General features: G+C 37.4%; 1 protein-coding gene across 3 annotated transcripts in view; it reads right to left on the bottom strand.

Moving 5' to 3' along the window:
- Positions 1-6,092: 6,092 nt before the first annotated feature.
- Positions 6,093-15,948, bottom strand: part of LOC104063140 (gamma-aminobutyric acid receptor subunit pi) — a 44,277-nt gene continuing 34,421 nt past the window's right edge. For all 3 annotated transcript variants that reach the window (XM_009565295.2, XM_054071645.1, XM_054071646.1), the window contains 3 exons: positions 13,290-13,442; positions 12,237-12,430; positions 6,093-6,748 (listed from right to left, as the gene is read on the bottom strand). In XM_009565295.2, coding sequence (XP_009563590.2) covers positions 6,437-6,748; positions 12,237-12,430; positions 13,290-13,442 — 659 coding nt within the window. In that variant the 3' untranslated portion in view covers positions 6,093-6,436. The remainder of the gene's footprint in view (positions 6,749-12,236; positions 12,431-13,289; positions 13,443-15,948) is intronic.

Below are 15,948 nucleotides of genomic sequence, written 5' to 3'. Positions count from 1 at the left end.
TAAGAATGATACTTGAGCACGACACTTATACAAAGATGATGAAGAATGATATGGAAAGATGATAAAATGGTGCTCAATCTCTTATTCATCTTTCTGGGAAAGAAGCGGAAAATAAGGTTCGATTTATTTTTAGCTACTTATAAAATTTCCTCAGACCTTAATCTGCTATATTATTATTTTGAACATTGTGCCATTTTGAGAGGTCATGACTGCAAGTTCTTGTGTTCTCAGAAATTCACCAAGGGTTTTCAAGGTAATCCTACAGCAAGGATTAGACCAGATCCCTATAACCAACATATAGACTGATTGTGTAGCATAGAAGCTGTTCCTATAGGTATTCTTTATTCACAAGGATGGAAAATATGACAGAAAAGGACAGTTGTATTCATTAGATACCATCAAAAATGTATTGCTGTGAATGGAAAGCACTTTAATTAGGACTAAATTAGCTACATGCATAATACAACTCATCATATGAGTCTAATGGACTAGCATTTAAATGCATATAATTGTGCAGATGGTTCCCTCAGAAGAGACTAATGTGCTATTACATGACTCCTGTTCACCTTGTCATGGCACTCATCCAAAGCAGGTGCTCAAAAAACAAAAAAAAAAAAAGGAAGTGGACTGAAATGAACTGGCTCCTAAAAGAGTCTGGGACATAGAAAAGGAGGAGACAATCCCTTCTTCTGCATCTTTCAAGGATATGTCAGTGGGCGCAACGCTAGCTTTCCCAGGCTGGCAAATCCCACAAGCTTGTTTCTGAAATGCAATGCATGTTGTTTGTAGCAACATCATTAACATCAGCACGAGGGCCAGCAGCACACAAGCTGAGAATAATATGTAATTCAGGTTTGGAATCCATTTTATACTCTCATGTTAATTTTTTCTAACTTTGCCAGGTTCTGCTTCCAAAGCAGCCAAGCTCCAGCTACAGCCAGTGCTGTTAGAGCGGCTATTCCAGATCCATTCCTGACCTGCCTTTAAAGCACAAAAATGGCATTCCTCTCCTTTCTGAGAAATCAAATAACCCTGGTATGGAATCTTTTCATTGTCTAGGTTCCAAAACTCACCTGCTGTAGCAAGGGAAGCAACAGCAGTGCAGCTGTTTGTTCATTAATACAGATGAAGTTACCCAGTGGTTAAATCTGGATTCAATTTAAATTCAGAGCAGAGTTTAAAAATGAATCAGGTTATGGTCTGTGATGGTGCTAAAATCTTAAGGGGGTTTTCTCTTCTGAAGTTTTGGCTGTGTTTGATCTGGAATGGGAAAATAGGGTATATTCCAGTTTGGAAAGAAAAGTAGAACCCAAATTAAATTAGCAAAATCAAATTAAGAGACTGAACTGCCCTCAAACATCCCCTTATCCTTCTCTTTCTGAGGATGGAAAGTTTGACTGTTTGATGGAACTGAGGAAGAAAGATGGCTCTAGATGGAAACTAATTAAAAGCTGACTTTGGCAATACTATTGAAGTGGACGCCTGGTTTTAATCATAAAGTTATATAACAAGTAATGGCAAATACACTACAGACTTCGAAATCACGTCAAGTTTATCTGCTTTCAGCACTGTCAAGCACCCCTTTCTCTACAGTGAACAAAATTCACTCTAGCCTTCTGCTCTCAGGCTGAGCCAGCTTGATCTTACAGCGAGCTGTTCCTCACCCCAGAAGACTCCCATGCCTCTGTTTCCCACCATTTCAGTAAACTATGTCTTCAAGGAAAACTTTTTCAATCTATTTGAATGGTATTTTAAAATTCATTTGATCCTTGTGTCAACTGTTAACAGTTACTTGAGAACATTTACTTAGGATTCATAAATACATATAGGAAAACTCTTGTTACAGCCACTCTTGAAATACTGAGATACTATAATACTTTGATTTGAAATATTACAACCTGCAGAAGAAAACTTGTAAGTAAGGATAGAAAATTCAGGCTTAAAACATAAGCTATTGTGGTCATTATGTCACTTTGCAGGCTGACAGAATATGTTAACAATTAAGTGGCTAAAAATATGGAAACAACAGTCCAGATCTGAGAAGCCTCAACAAGAATGATGCTGCTGCCTTGCAGGTATGCAGGGTGGAAAACACGGCCATATTCCACAGTATCTGCAATTACCAAAGCTGTGAATATAATGAAGAAGGACGAAAGATTAAGAAAATTCTCTCTGTGGTGGCAAAGGTATAACTGAGTGTAGGAATACCTGAAGGGGAGAAAAGAGGCTACGGCAGTGAATTATAGAAGATGCTTCAATATGGATTTAACTATGAGCACTGAGAAAGAAGGACACTTTGAAGACCTCAGTGCCCACAAGCCTTTAGCTGAGACGCTCACCTCATACAGGCTAGAGGGAACATCATCATCACAAATCTTCTTTGATAATTATAATGATCATCACAATTTTGGAAATCTTATTTGAGATTAATAATGATCAATAGTGACTTGCAATATTTTAAAGCTTCCCTTTTATTATAACACAGCATTTGCTGCATCAGGGTTCATTTCTCTCAGAAGTCCTCAACAGTCCACCTGACAATGCTGTTTTGTCTGATTTTAATTAATCTGTCACTACAAACATGACCTAGTTACCATAGTACAAATGTCAGCTTGTAATAGCTTTTCCCTAGAGTCCTCCTTAACTAGCATTTGCCATTTACATTTGCTCATTCAATCATGAAGAGTAGTTAATTAGCTCCATCTACTGCTGTATGCAGTGAATTGTACCAGCAACGCCCGTTCTCTAGTAGCTTCTTCAGATTCTACAGGCAATGGTGGTTTGGGCACTGAGGTGCACCATGGCACCGGCGAGAGCTGCTAGCAGAAACCAGGAGATTTATATCTTTCTGTTTCTTCTTCTGTCATCAGCTTTATTGTTACATATGTTTTCTTTAATCTCTAATCTTTTTTTGTTATTTCTTGTTGAATTTCAGTGTGAAAATGTGGGGCATCTTTTTTAAAAACATTTTGCTATGCCAAAAGACGTAAGAGTTCACAAAATAATTAACACAAAGGAAGGAAACAGCTATTCCATTCGCTGGTGCACTAATAATAAAGAAGGCCTCTATGCTGAAAATGAGTACTCAGATCAATAGATGCATGCCCTTATGTTATGCTTGCCATATGTGTTGACCAGAGTATTCAGATGGGGTATTTAGTTGTTTATGTTTTAAAATAACTATTGTGATATTAATTTTAAATGCCTTCTTATTTTATAAGAGACCTAATGAATGCCTGCTCTAAAATGTCATTTTTCTTGGTATTTCCCTTTCGATTTAGGTGGAATATTTCGAACAGTCTCAAAACAGCCTAACTAGCATACCTATAAGCAGACTGCATGAGGTACTTACTTACCTATGACGCAGCTGGATCAGAGAAACTCATCATATAATTGCCAAAGTGGAGAGGTAGCAAGGATTTATGCCTTCAAGTGTCTAAAATCTAAAAAAAGAAATAGTATTTTATTTTTAAAAATGGCTCAGCGAAGGATTTTATTTTCCTAATAGATTTACTTTTCCATTAAGAAATAAAATAATACCAAAGAGCTTATTAAAGTCAAACGTGTTTCTCTAGTCTGCATAATGCTTAGACACCTGTGAGATGGCTGCCAAATCAAAAGACCAGGCTTGCAGGTATTCCAGAGGAAGGAAACATATTCCTTGGGCTGGCTGCTGCCTTCGGATACATCAATAGTAGTGCTCCTCCCGCTAAAAGCAAATGGCATGAAGGTACATTCTCAGTTCATGTTGCCACCCCAGTCACCCGCCTCCAGTCCCCAAATGTACAACTGCCTCAAGTGGCCTCAAAATCCAATAGGCCACTTCTGAATTATGAGTCTGAGAAGATTTCTGATTAGAAAACATTAAAATCAAAGTAAGGGGGAAAAAAAGATTACTATCAACCAGAAAATGATTGCAAGAGTTTTTCCTTTTCACCAGGTCTGAAAACAAAGCCATTTTCATTGCCAATGTTAGCTTTTAGTGCCTCAACCTCAACTTTGGCCCCTGATCTTAGCTCTAAAAGACATTTCTCCATCTCTATGTTACTTCTGAGTTTTAGCCTTCAATGCATTGTTCGTGAATGCCACTTACTTAGAAGAGCCTTTCCAGCTAATCCCAAGGAATTTTATAGTTTCTGGGGACAGTTTTGTATGTTCGAATAACATAAAACTCTTCTTCATTCTTCATACGCTGCACTGAAAATCTGTTCCCCTGTCCCCTGGAGGGAACATCTTTTACTCACACAACTTCATGTCAAATCAAGTTTTGTTTTTCAAATTAGTAATTAAAGCAGAATTATGCAAAGCAGAATAATAAATAATCTGGCTGTGCAGTCTATTAGTTCATAAAAACATAAGGAACTGCAGTGCCTAACTCTGCTTATAATTAGCACATCAGTGGGAAAACAGATCCTGTTATCAATTAATGCACTGTAAATAAATTTCTCCAGACCTTCAACAGCTTTGTAAAAGAATATTTAAGGTGATTTATCTCCAATTTAATTGGAAGCTACAAACCCCCAAATGCTTACTTTACGCTTGTAGTAAATGTAAATCCCAAATTTAGTGTTAACACAACAGGTAACTTGCAATGTGCGGATAACTGTTTGGAATTATTCAGAATTAATGTAAACTCCAAATCTAAGAAACTAAAGACAAAGCTTTACCATAAGTCTTCTGTGAGTTTTACGGGAGTAAGAACTGCAAAGTGACCTGAGAGTCCAGTTCCGCACCTCATTTCCAAGAAACAAATCCTATGGAATCTGAATAAAGGGTTTCAGGTCAAATCTGCAAGAACAGAATGTTAAATAAAAACTTTTGGGAGGTTTGGGGGGTTTGGGGCTTATCATTAACAGGGGCACTCTTGGTTTGATTTCAGAAATGTATTTGCTTTTACATGAATTTCAGATGAGCCACAAGGTACCAAAAGCCACGACATTGTTCTTGGGGTTACACTGCCTCAACAAGCCTTGCAAAAAGCATTAGTGATAACAGTAGGGAAAAGCTTTCAGTACTCAATTTCTTTGAAAAATAAAAACACTGAGGGGATTTTATTGACCTAACACCTGTTTATCAGTGTGCAATGATTTTTATGGATTTAGTTGTGAGCAGGGGTAAATCTACTCACACTGGTATTTAGGACTTTCTTCTCATGTAACAGTGTTCTTCACAAGCAGCACACTGGTCGAAAGATATACTGGAGCGTCTCAACATTACGGGGTCTTCTTAATGCACCTCTACATGTGCAGTGTGTCAGATCATCATAAATGTCAAAGTATAGAGTCTATAAAAGCACATATACACATTTATATATATATATGCAACCCACACATATATTATGGTCAGGAAAAGGTATAAGTGCTTCTAAACTTCCAGACTTCCATGTAAGAAACAGGTTGATCCATCAATAACTTTTGTAATATCTATCAGATAAGTAACCACTCAGAAAGATTGTTATCGTTTTTCATCAGATGTAACCACTCTTGCATATGGGTCATAATTTCACTTGTGTTAAACTTCCCTTTTTTTTCAAGATTTACTGCACATCCAGAGTTTTCTTTTCAATTCAGGAAGTAAGGTTTTTCATCTTTATGTGAAACTTTTAATGGCAAGTGACTTGAGGAATTTGCTAAGCTGAAAATTAAGCATATCAATTTTTAACTCTGCGTAACAGTTACCCAGGCAGCTGTGAAGGAGCAGAGTACAGAGTACAGACATCAGGATAAATGGCCATATTCCATTAAGGATCAGCCAACACCTAAGTATGTCCTCACTTGGGAAAAACTTTTCTCTGGATCTAAACATTTTGGCTCCAGTCCATTTCTATATTATGCCCTACACTTAGAAAAGCCATTGGTGCCTATGGGAATTCTATCTAAAGATGTAAGGCAGAGTCTTGATAGATTTTTGTGATCTTACAAAGATGAATATATGTTTGGCTTGTGTCGGTAGCCCGTGACTACAAAGCTGTTTCTTGCCATGAAGCAAAACCACTTTGATCTGCAATTACACATTTTCTTGTACAATTTGCAAAACCTATGCATTATTGACAAAGCCTGAAAGAACTGAATACTGAAAGCATGGCAGGAAAACAACACTTCATTGTTTTTATTTTTAAATGTATTCAATGCAGTTCAGAAACAAGTGTAATATAATTCTTACTTTACAAAGTTGACCATTAAAATAGTAAAAAGGGACTTACTGGCCTTTGATAAACAGTTTAATATGGGACATACATGCTAATAGGAAAGTCAGTTTTGCATGACAGTCATTTAACGATGGAAAAGTAAGTTAACAAGGAACTTGGTAGAAATGCTTGAAAAGATGGCATGTCCTTTCATATCCCTTTATCCAAAGGCAACTTCTTCATTATTCTGCAGCTTCCTGTCTCATATCCACTCTCTAAACTTTAAATCAATTTTACACATTAAAAAAATTAGAAATACAAATAATATACCCAATATAATACATTAACTATGATGAATGATAATGGGAAAGAAAATCTGGCATAGTTATCTATGTGGTAAGGATTTTTAACATGGAAGCAATCAAAGATACAGAAAAGTCTTTTCATCACTGACATTGGTGAATTACACCCACTGTGTTTACTTTTCTCCCTTTTCCCATTGATGCTGGGTTTGCTGCTCTTGTTTGACTGGATCTTGTTTGTATCGTCAGGGGCACTGCAAGTGTTAGCAATGGCTGCCAGCACTCCATTCCTCTCTTCTTCAGCCTCTTCATCATCATCCTGGTAAGAAACAAACCAGAAGGTACTTAAATGCATGCTTCTTCATCTATTTACGTTAGGGCTACAGCAAATAATAGGATTTTTCTTACAACCCCTCCCTTAGCTCACTCTTCGACTTCAAGGGTGAGCACCTACATGCAGTAGACCGCTCCTTTCAGCTTTCAAAGCCTACATTTACAGGAGAAACACTGACTTTAACAACATCTTACCACATAAGTTTTCATAGGACTGTCAAGCAAAGCTGGATTTGCTCAAATATGGCCCACTAAGCTTTACTTAAGACAGCAGCAAATCCATGAAATGCACTGTATTCTGTTCAGGGAAAATACTGGCAAAGGTCAGTGTCTAGAAAGTGAGCACAGCAAAGCCCCAGTATGGAGATGGAGAAGGCTGAGGAGCTGCCAGACCAGCTAATCAAGGTGGTGACCCCAAATCAAGCACAGGACACTTTCCTTCAGTGCAATCGGTTACTTTATTCGTAGTTCTTTGTGATGAAAATCAAAACAATTCTTAAAAAACAAAAGGTACAAAGAAAAAGAGGATCATGAAGAGGGATGAGCCCCACAACTAATTCAATACTAAATAACTCATACTACTTATTTTCAAGTCCTGAAACCCATACTTTAAGTTCAAAGTTATACTAAGGTTAAGCACATTTTTATGTGCTTCACTGCATCAAGACAGCTCTTTGGAGAATGTTGTATAAGCCTTCTGGTGGGTTGTTTTTCTTTGATTAGAAATGGCTCAGAGCCATGAACTTCATGTATGACATCTTCACCCTTTGAAGTCAGCAGGTTTTCTGTTACTGACTCAGAGGACGCAAGACTAGACATCAGCTGCAGCTTCAGCTCCAAACACAAACTTTCAAGAAAGTTCTGGGGTATCTAGTTTGTTTGGAATATTGGAGAGATACCAGGAGATCTAAGCTACAAAAGCTGGCTCCATCTTTGTACGTAAATTAAACTTAAATTGGTATATCTGGAGGAGGCGTCATTTTCATTCAGGCAGGTGTACACATAATTTTCATTTTCTGATGATAATTTTATTACCTTCCAAATCAGCGAGTGGCATACAAGCAAGAAAAGGCTCAAAATTTATTTGTGAAATGTAGAATGCAGAATCTCTTTCCTCTGACCAATTTACTTTCTCCATTTCAATCATGAGAAGAAAGAGGTTCAACAACTTTCAAACTTCAGAAAAGTTAAGATGTACAGCCCTATGTGTAGCCACACAAAAAGCTCATTTAGAAATATTCCAGCTATTAAAGTCAAAGAGAGCTCATTAAGCCACCTGAGCTATCTCCATGTTACATTAGTAACATCCTTGAAAATTAAAGTGGAACCAGGACAATGTCCTCAAATTGCTGTGAACTACTGAAGCAGAGCACATGGAACGAGAAAAACAGATTATTACTGCTTTTCATTTTCAATTTGAGAAAAAAAAAAATCCAGTATATTTTATTTGAGAGAAAAAAACTTCAACACAATGTGTCATCCTAAAAATATACTGACTACAAAACCTTGCTCATCTTCCACCTAGCCTCCCCCAGCTATGTGAGAATTTTGAAACCAAAGGACAGGATAAAAATCTGCCTATAAAGCATTAAGAGGCTATAAAGCATCCACAAAATTCCTGTCTGAAATTAAAACAATTCCCAGCATAGTACTAAAATACAAACCTGAGGGCCTAGATCTGCTATAAATACCTAGCTCTTCTGCTTCAAAAAGTTCAAGCAGCCGAGGGAAGCACTGGGGATGGCAGAGGAGCCTTTGCCAGCAGCGCCTGGCACCTGAAACAAGGCACTGGAATGACAGCCCAATGAATGCACTCGGTGCTTCAGAAGTTAATAAAACAAAGAAACCTGTCAGAAGAGTCCTGACTTTTTTCCTCTGCTCTCATTTTTTTAGGAAGGGAAAAAAAGGCAAAACAACATCTATACTTCAAAACTGGCAGGATTTGGGCATTATTCAGTCTAAGAGTCTATTTGTCTCTCAGGTAGGGCAGGCTGAAAGTTGTACAGAATTAGTTCTACTACAGAGCATGAAAGGACATCGCGTACGTGCCGTTTGTCTTTTCACAGAACCGCATGTGAACAATTCGCAGGAGACTGATGCTTTATTAGGCTGTTCTTAACTCTTTTCTGCTCCCCAAGAGGCAGTTATTGCTTAAGCAGAAAACACCATATATGGTGCCTATGTACTTGATTCTGTTTGCAGTTTTGCAAGGCAGGGATCTCACAGAACACAGGCAAGTTTACAGCAGAAGTGCTGCATCACATTGCTTGTAAAGGAGAGAGCTAATCCAGAGGAGAACCACAACTGCTAGGCCATTAAAAAATATACTCTTATAAACTGGGACTATCAAGGGACTTTTCCAACTTGCTATGGAGAACTATACGTGACGAAAAATGGTTTACATTATAAAAAAAAAGATCATGTTGCAAGTCCCCAGTTGTGGCTCTAATTTCAAATGTCACACTAAATCTTCTCTGGATTCCAGTTGTCAATGAGAAAATGGCAGCTGGCACTAAGAAGGGCTCTGTTTGGATACAAAATCAGTAGCATCCAGGAAAGGTACAGTACATCATTTGAAAAGCAGAGTATACAGCACTTGCTACTGTGGCAGCTGTTTATGCTAACTGAAATGTTTGTTGACATCTAAAACCATATGTAATTGAGCAAAATTGTTACTTCCATTGAATAATAAATATCCTCGATATTTAAAATATTCCAATCTAGAGAGTTGCACACCCAGAGCTTCTTTGGTGTTCACAAAGACTGCATGATGCTTGCACAGAAATGCCAAGTAGCCTGAACACTGCCTCTGAAACCTTATTTTCAGTTTTCAAACTTATCTCCTTTCTGACCAAAAGGGAGAGGTTTAGGTGAAAGATAAATGAAGACCAAAGAGGATTTCTCTTTTACAATTCAGACCTTTGCATAAAAGAGAAGAAACTCAAGATTTTGGAAACACAACCTTGCCATTTAGTCAGTCTGTCACGCAGTTGACGTGAATGGCACATTTTGCCTGACTGTCCTTGAAGCAGGTAGCTCCTCTGCTTTTGCCATAGCTTTGAAGCTGTCTCTCTGGGTCCTGGTTCACATGATGTGAGACACTGCAAGAGCATGGATATGATGAGCTGTTTCATCAGTTTATATTCTAAGCTGGAGACCCCAAAGGCTTCAAAAGAATCTGATACACCAGTGGCCAACCACTTTAAAAAGCAAACCAGAAAGCAAACCGGTACAACTAATTGCTATGCAAGGCAAAGGGTTACATTTTCAATACACCTCCTACATTTATTTACATAATTCTGAGTGCAAATTTTGTATCAGCTCACATATGTGAATAACAAACCGCCAAGTGAGATTTCTAATTAACCTATGTCCACAAGACAATATGATAACGAGAACACATTTATGGTGACAATAATCTCACAGGAATTTGTTAAGTACCTGCTAGACAGTGACATGAGATTTTAGCTACTACTTCTGTCCTCAAAACGTTCTGTTTTTCACAGGGAGAAATGAGAAATACAAATCAAGTGTGCTTTACATGTCACCTTGCTCAGTAAGCAGTACTACAGTAAGAAGAGGACATGATGGGCATTTCCCTTACTCTACAGAGTCTTGAGTCGAACTAGGACCAGTCAAGTGCCCCTTCCATTATATGCTTGTGTTTGTGTGGCCAAGAAGTAAATTGGACTGGTTTGCTCACTCCTGATGCACAGCAGAAGGCAGGAAACGTGTCTGAAGTGAAAGACTACCCCTGTCAGTCATTAAGTCCATCACAAAACTGTACCTTAAGTCCTTCCTCCTTCCTCATTTTAGGGCTATACCTCCATATACTTCTACACACATCTTTCAAGTCCACAAGTTCCAATGTCTACCCCATTTCCAAGCACTAGTATGTGTGCTGCAGATCAAAGGGAATCTCACACACAGGCAGGCAAAGGCAAGGGCAGTCATAAGTGCCCTTCACAGATCCAAAGATGCTTAATCACCCAAGCACTAAACCACTTTACTTTCTTATCAAAAACTCCAATAGTTTTTTTTTCTGCTCTATGAGCAAAATGACAACCACTTACTTCACAAGATGGATACGTTCAGAGGAAACTGTCACTGATGCTGCCTTGCCAAGAAAAATTACCTTCAGGCTTTCCACTCAAATCCTCATTCTAAACAAGTGTTTGCCCATTTGCAGACACTCTCTTCTCAGAGCTGTTTTTTAGAACCCACTGGGTGGCTCATCTTTGTATCCATTTTTCAATCCTTCTCCACACACTTAGACGTAATGACAGCTTTGAACATATTCTTGTGCATTTACAGAACCTATATCTCATCCAAACAGCCAAACTCTCATATTCATTGTTGAACTATCTAGGCATAAAAAAACACATCTTGGCTGATCCTCATTGGTTTTAAGGTTCTACACTTCAACTCAATATCCTGTTTCTTAAGCCTACTGAGGAGCTTTGCTTAGGCACTTGTGAAGGAAGCTCTGTTCTAGTTTGGCTTAAATAAAATCCTTTCTTCTTCTAGCCGTTTATCTCTATAGCACTCAAATAAACCTTTTCCTGTATTTCTCACTTTCCACATATTACTCTTTTCTATCAGTCCAGAAATTTCATAAGCTGCTTAAAATTTTCTTTTTTGTCATGCATATTAGATTTAGTTCTGTAATTAAAAGCTGTAAGACAATCAGCTTCCAACTTCCTTGTGATTTCTTTTTCACTGCTAATGAAAGCAGTGTTAAACTCTGAAGATGGGACACGTGACAAAATTTCTTCGTGAAGCTGTCCTGATTATTTCAGCAAGATGACAACCGTCAGACTCAAGAACGCCTATGTTGATTTCATTCCTTTTTGTTTTAAGTATATTTCGCACTATTTCAGAATTGCAAGAAACTTATTAAGGCAGCAAAAAGCATTACAATAATAATGCAGAACAGAAAGTGAATCTCAGTCCGACCTTCAGCTGCAGCTATGGAAAGAGAAGGTGTAAGTGGAAGGCTACAGGGATCTATACATCTGGTACATGAAGCTATCTGCTAGTTAACCGACTCACATACCATGTATGTGCAGGTTTCATAAACAGAACGTGATAAAATCTTTTATTTTTTTGCTGTGCTACAAAAAGATCGAGTCAGATTGGTGTAATTTTTGAATTGTCAGTAAGCACATGTCATTGTTGGAGAGACATCAGGTGCCTATGATATTTGTGATATGTTTAGCACATTGTTTGATTAATGAAAATAAAGTCCATGCCGAAAGAGAGAATCATTATGGAAGGGTGTATTAATTTGTTTGATCTCTTCCAGGTATACCAGCAATTTTTCTTTTTCTCAAGGTTATTCTGTTTCCACTGCCCTTATTCTAAAATAGAATCTTCTTTAAATGCATGTACTATTACTGCCAAGATAATTCATTCTCTTCAGCAGGTATAATTGAAGCCTGTTGTGTAGGACAACAATCAAAGAACTGAAATACCTTTCGAAGTTCCTTTGAACTGAGTTGATGCACAGTGCAGAAATGAGCCACAGCATACTCTAACAGTGCTCCAAAGATGAAACTGAAGCAGATACCAAGGTACACATCAATTGCTTTAATAAAGCAGTTAGCATTTGGAAGTGAAGTCCTGGCTCCCATCATCAGCGTTGTCATAGTAAGGACTGTGGTAACCCCTGTGGAATGCATAAAAGTTAGTTCTCATAAAACGCAGATAGCAATGAGAGCCTCTACTGCCAGGGCCCTGCTACAAGACAGTTCTTCCTGGCTCTGTGAACTCCTAGTACACCACAGCATTTAATGTGTCATGTTTTGGAAAGAAGACTTTCAAATGAACTTGTGATTCTGAAGTTAAATGCTTAAGATGAAAAGTGTTTGTAAAGCTGAGAAGACTGGAAATTAAAACGAGATATTTTGGTGTCATAGAATGTATATTTATGATTAATACATTATTATTGCAATACTACGCAAATGGACCCTTTAACACATTCAGATATCATTTTGCTCAGTGCAGTTGTCCACTGGCCTCATTTGATGTGAAATCTTTCTTTATTCCCTGTTCTGTAGGAGTGTTTTTCCCACTCCACCTGCAGGCTGATCAGAACTCATTTACATTCTCTCCCATTCAGAATATCTTCTATTTGCAATTAATTATATTTAATCTCTTATAATTCTCTTATTATTCATGTGTTAATTAGTATGTATCATTAAACCTCACAAAAGCCTCACAATTCTGTCTGTACATGCCATGTGCTTGAATATGTTGAAATTATTTCCAAAATGACTGATTTTCCTTTGCTTTCAGGAGCCTCCCCTGCCTCCAAGTCAGCTGTAGCTCCCAAAGATGTCTTCTTAGTTAAAGAATAGAAAGGCTTTAAGTGGAATCTGTATGATGTACTGCAGATGGCAAACCAGAAAAGTAATCCCATAAAACTCGGTATTTGCAACTTTTGGAAATGGATGCCATATAGATGCAATAAATAACGCATCTTAATGATCCAGTTCTTGGTTTGTTTTGTTTTATCAGCTTCTCACCTATGCAGATTCTGGCTGGAACTGATGACTGGCTTATCCAAAATGACACCCAGGAGAGCACAACCAATAGGATTGATGGCACATACGTCTCTAGTATGAAATACAAGATGTTCCTCTTGAGATTAAAGTGAAACACTAGCTTTGGGTAACGTCCTGTGAAAAGAGCAGGGCAAAAAAAAATATTGTGAAGGTGCAATTCATAAAAGTTCTTTAAATTATCAGTCCATATTACTTTTTTTTTTTGCATTAAAATAAAGTAAAAACTTAACAAACAAGCTTGAAAAATATTAAACACTGTTGAAAAATTCTATCATGAAGATTCTAAATTGAACAGAAGGGAAAAATCAAAACATATAACGCCCTGTCACCATGTCCAAAATTTCATTAAGGAGGTCTTGAACTGGAAATTCACTGAGGATTAGAGAAGGAAAAAATAAATCCATCAATGTGTACAAAGGATGGCTCATTATATAACACAATGCAAGGAAATTAAAAATCACATAATTATTCAACTGTGGCTATTCATAAGAATTACCACAATGAGTTACTATATAAACTAACATAGTAACAACTGTAATTTTATGAAGTTAGCATGGTCCTTATCTTTAACTGCCTCAGATATCTCGTTTATTTTGCCTTTTTTTTTTTCCATTTACTGTTGCTCATTATGTGGATCAAAGGTACCTCTTCTCATATTGCTGACCTACCTTTTATATTCCACTTAAACACCAGCAGCATCTTCACAGCTTCATCATCTATTTTTTCTTTATATTAGGGCATTGCAGTGTTCATGCCGCTCTGAGCAGTGTCACTGTTGTGGCAGAAATGGTTTGCTTCTAAATGACTGATTAACAGAGATGAAAGTTTGGGCCCTTGGTCAAAGACAGAACTGGGTTTCATTAGGGAGCAGCACACTGGTAAGCAGAGCCTGAATTTGATATCCAGCTCACTAACTGAGCAAAATTTGGCTATATGTGGGCAACAGAAGTGAAGGAGCAGAAATTGTTACCAGTCCAACAGATCAAAGTAAGGCAAAAGCTTGCATTTTACTAACCTAAATGTGCAAAATAGACTTTTTATTCTGACGTTCAAAGTTCAAAATTAAGTGTTAATTGTATTTAAGTTTTTTAAAACATTATTTTAACAAAATTCTTGAACCAGAATATCAACAAGAGACTAATGCTTGAACATACTGTGGCCAGATAACTTTGGCTTCGTCTACTTCAACCCAACAAATGAAGATCTCCAAGACCTATATTTCGTTCCAACACTGAGTGCTGTGAGTCAGGACAGAACGACAGAACAGTGAATGCACTTTAGCAACAAAAATATATGCATAGAAAGGCTATTTGTACATCCCTCAGGTGCACTGTGAGACACAGTGTCAAAGAAGAGTACTTTTAAAACCTTGAAATGTAAGTAATGGATGCCAATAAGTGTCTTCTTGCTCCCAGGCTAGGAAACAGATGTTTTAAATGTCTATTTTTAGAAGTATTGTATAAATTGCTTCCAGAGAACAAAGTTTCACAGAACTCTTAAAAAATCAGAATCACTAGATTATGTAGCCTGACCCTAATCACAAATCATTAAATTGACCCAGTAAGCCCTTGCTTTGAACTCAATCACTTCAACTGGAATAGAGTTCACCTTTCACATAGACATCTAGACTTAATCTGAGGATATCTAGACATGCAGCATCCACCATTTCTCTCAGTAATCTGTTACAATGATTAAAATCATTTTGTCTGTTAAAAATGAATGCCTAATATCTAATCTAAATCTGACTTCATCTTTCTGCCATGTTCACTCTACCTTTTCACAAGTAGACTGAATAGTTTTTTGGTAGTCAGATCTTTCTCCTTCTAAAGGTACAAATACATTGTACTTAGGGTTCTTCTTCATAAGTTCAACATACTGACTTCTTCAAATTCCTGACTGATACCAAAACAGGATAAAAAAAACAGACAGTAGACTTTAAGTCTCTCCAAGAGGCAGTAGACACAAAGATGATTTATACCGTTATCATCATTTTCACATGAGAAGAACATTACATTAGTGTACCTCTATCAATACTGTGATTTTAACCAAAACAGTTGTTTCAGTAAAAGTCATTTTGGCCACCAAAACTGATTTTAAATGTAAGCAGACCAAACTAAAGTACTCAAAAGTTACGAAGTGCAAAACTCACAGCTCACTGTGTAACATTACTTCTGCTCCTGTCTGCACTCATCCTTATACTAAATCACGCACTACTGCTATGGAAAAACACTCAGTATGTACAATAAAGGACTAGAGCATAACATATATTTAGGGCACGAGAATTAGGTCTGTACAAGAAATTGTAAACTAATGGCTTCCTAGTGTGCAAGAGCAAGCATTTAAATCTTAATAAAACTGTTGAGGATTTTAATAATTTTGCTTACAATTTTCTGAGCTGCTACTTAACTAGACTCAAAACAGGTATTTTTAAATAGATATACTACATTTTCTGTTTAGTGTTTGTACCCCAAACTGCTATTACTGTGGCATGGCTGCAGCTAGGACATGAAGGATGATGGCACTGCCACAGTGAGCAAGGGAAGTGTGTCAACCCAGAGCTTGTGTGAGAGTGCAGATGGTACACACCATCAGGAGGAAACCAAATCCTCCACAAAAGGAA

The sequence above is a fragment of the Cuculus canorus genome, chromosome 7 (genome assembly GCF_017976375.1).
Source record: "Cuculus canorus isolate bCucCan1 chromosome 7, bCucCan1.pri, whole genome shotgun sequence".
Taxonomy (NCBI): Eukaryota; Metazoa; Chordata; class Aves; order Cuculiformes; family Cuculidae; genus Cuculus; species Cuculus canorus.
Note: the sequence above shows the minus strand (reverse complement) of the source record. Positions and strands in the feature narration are given on the sequence as shown.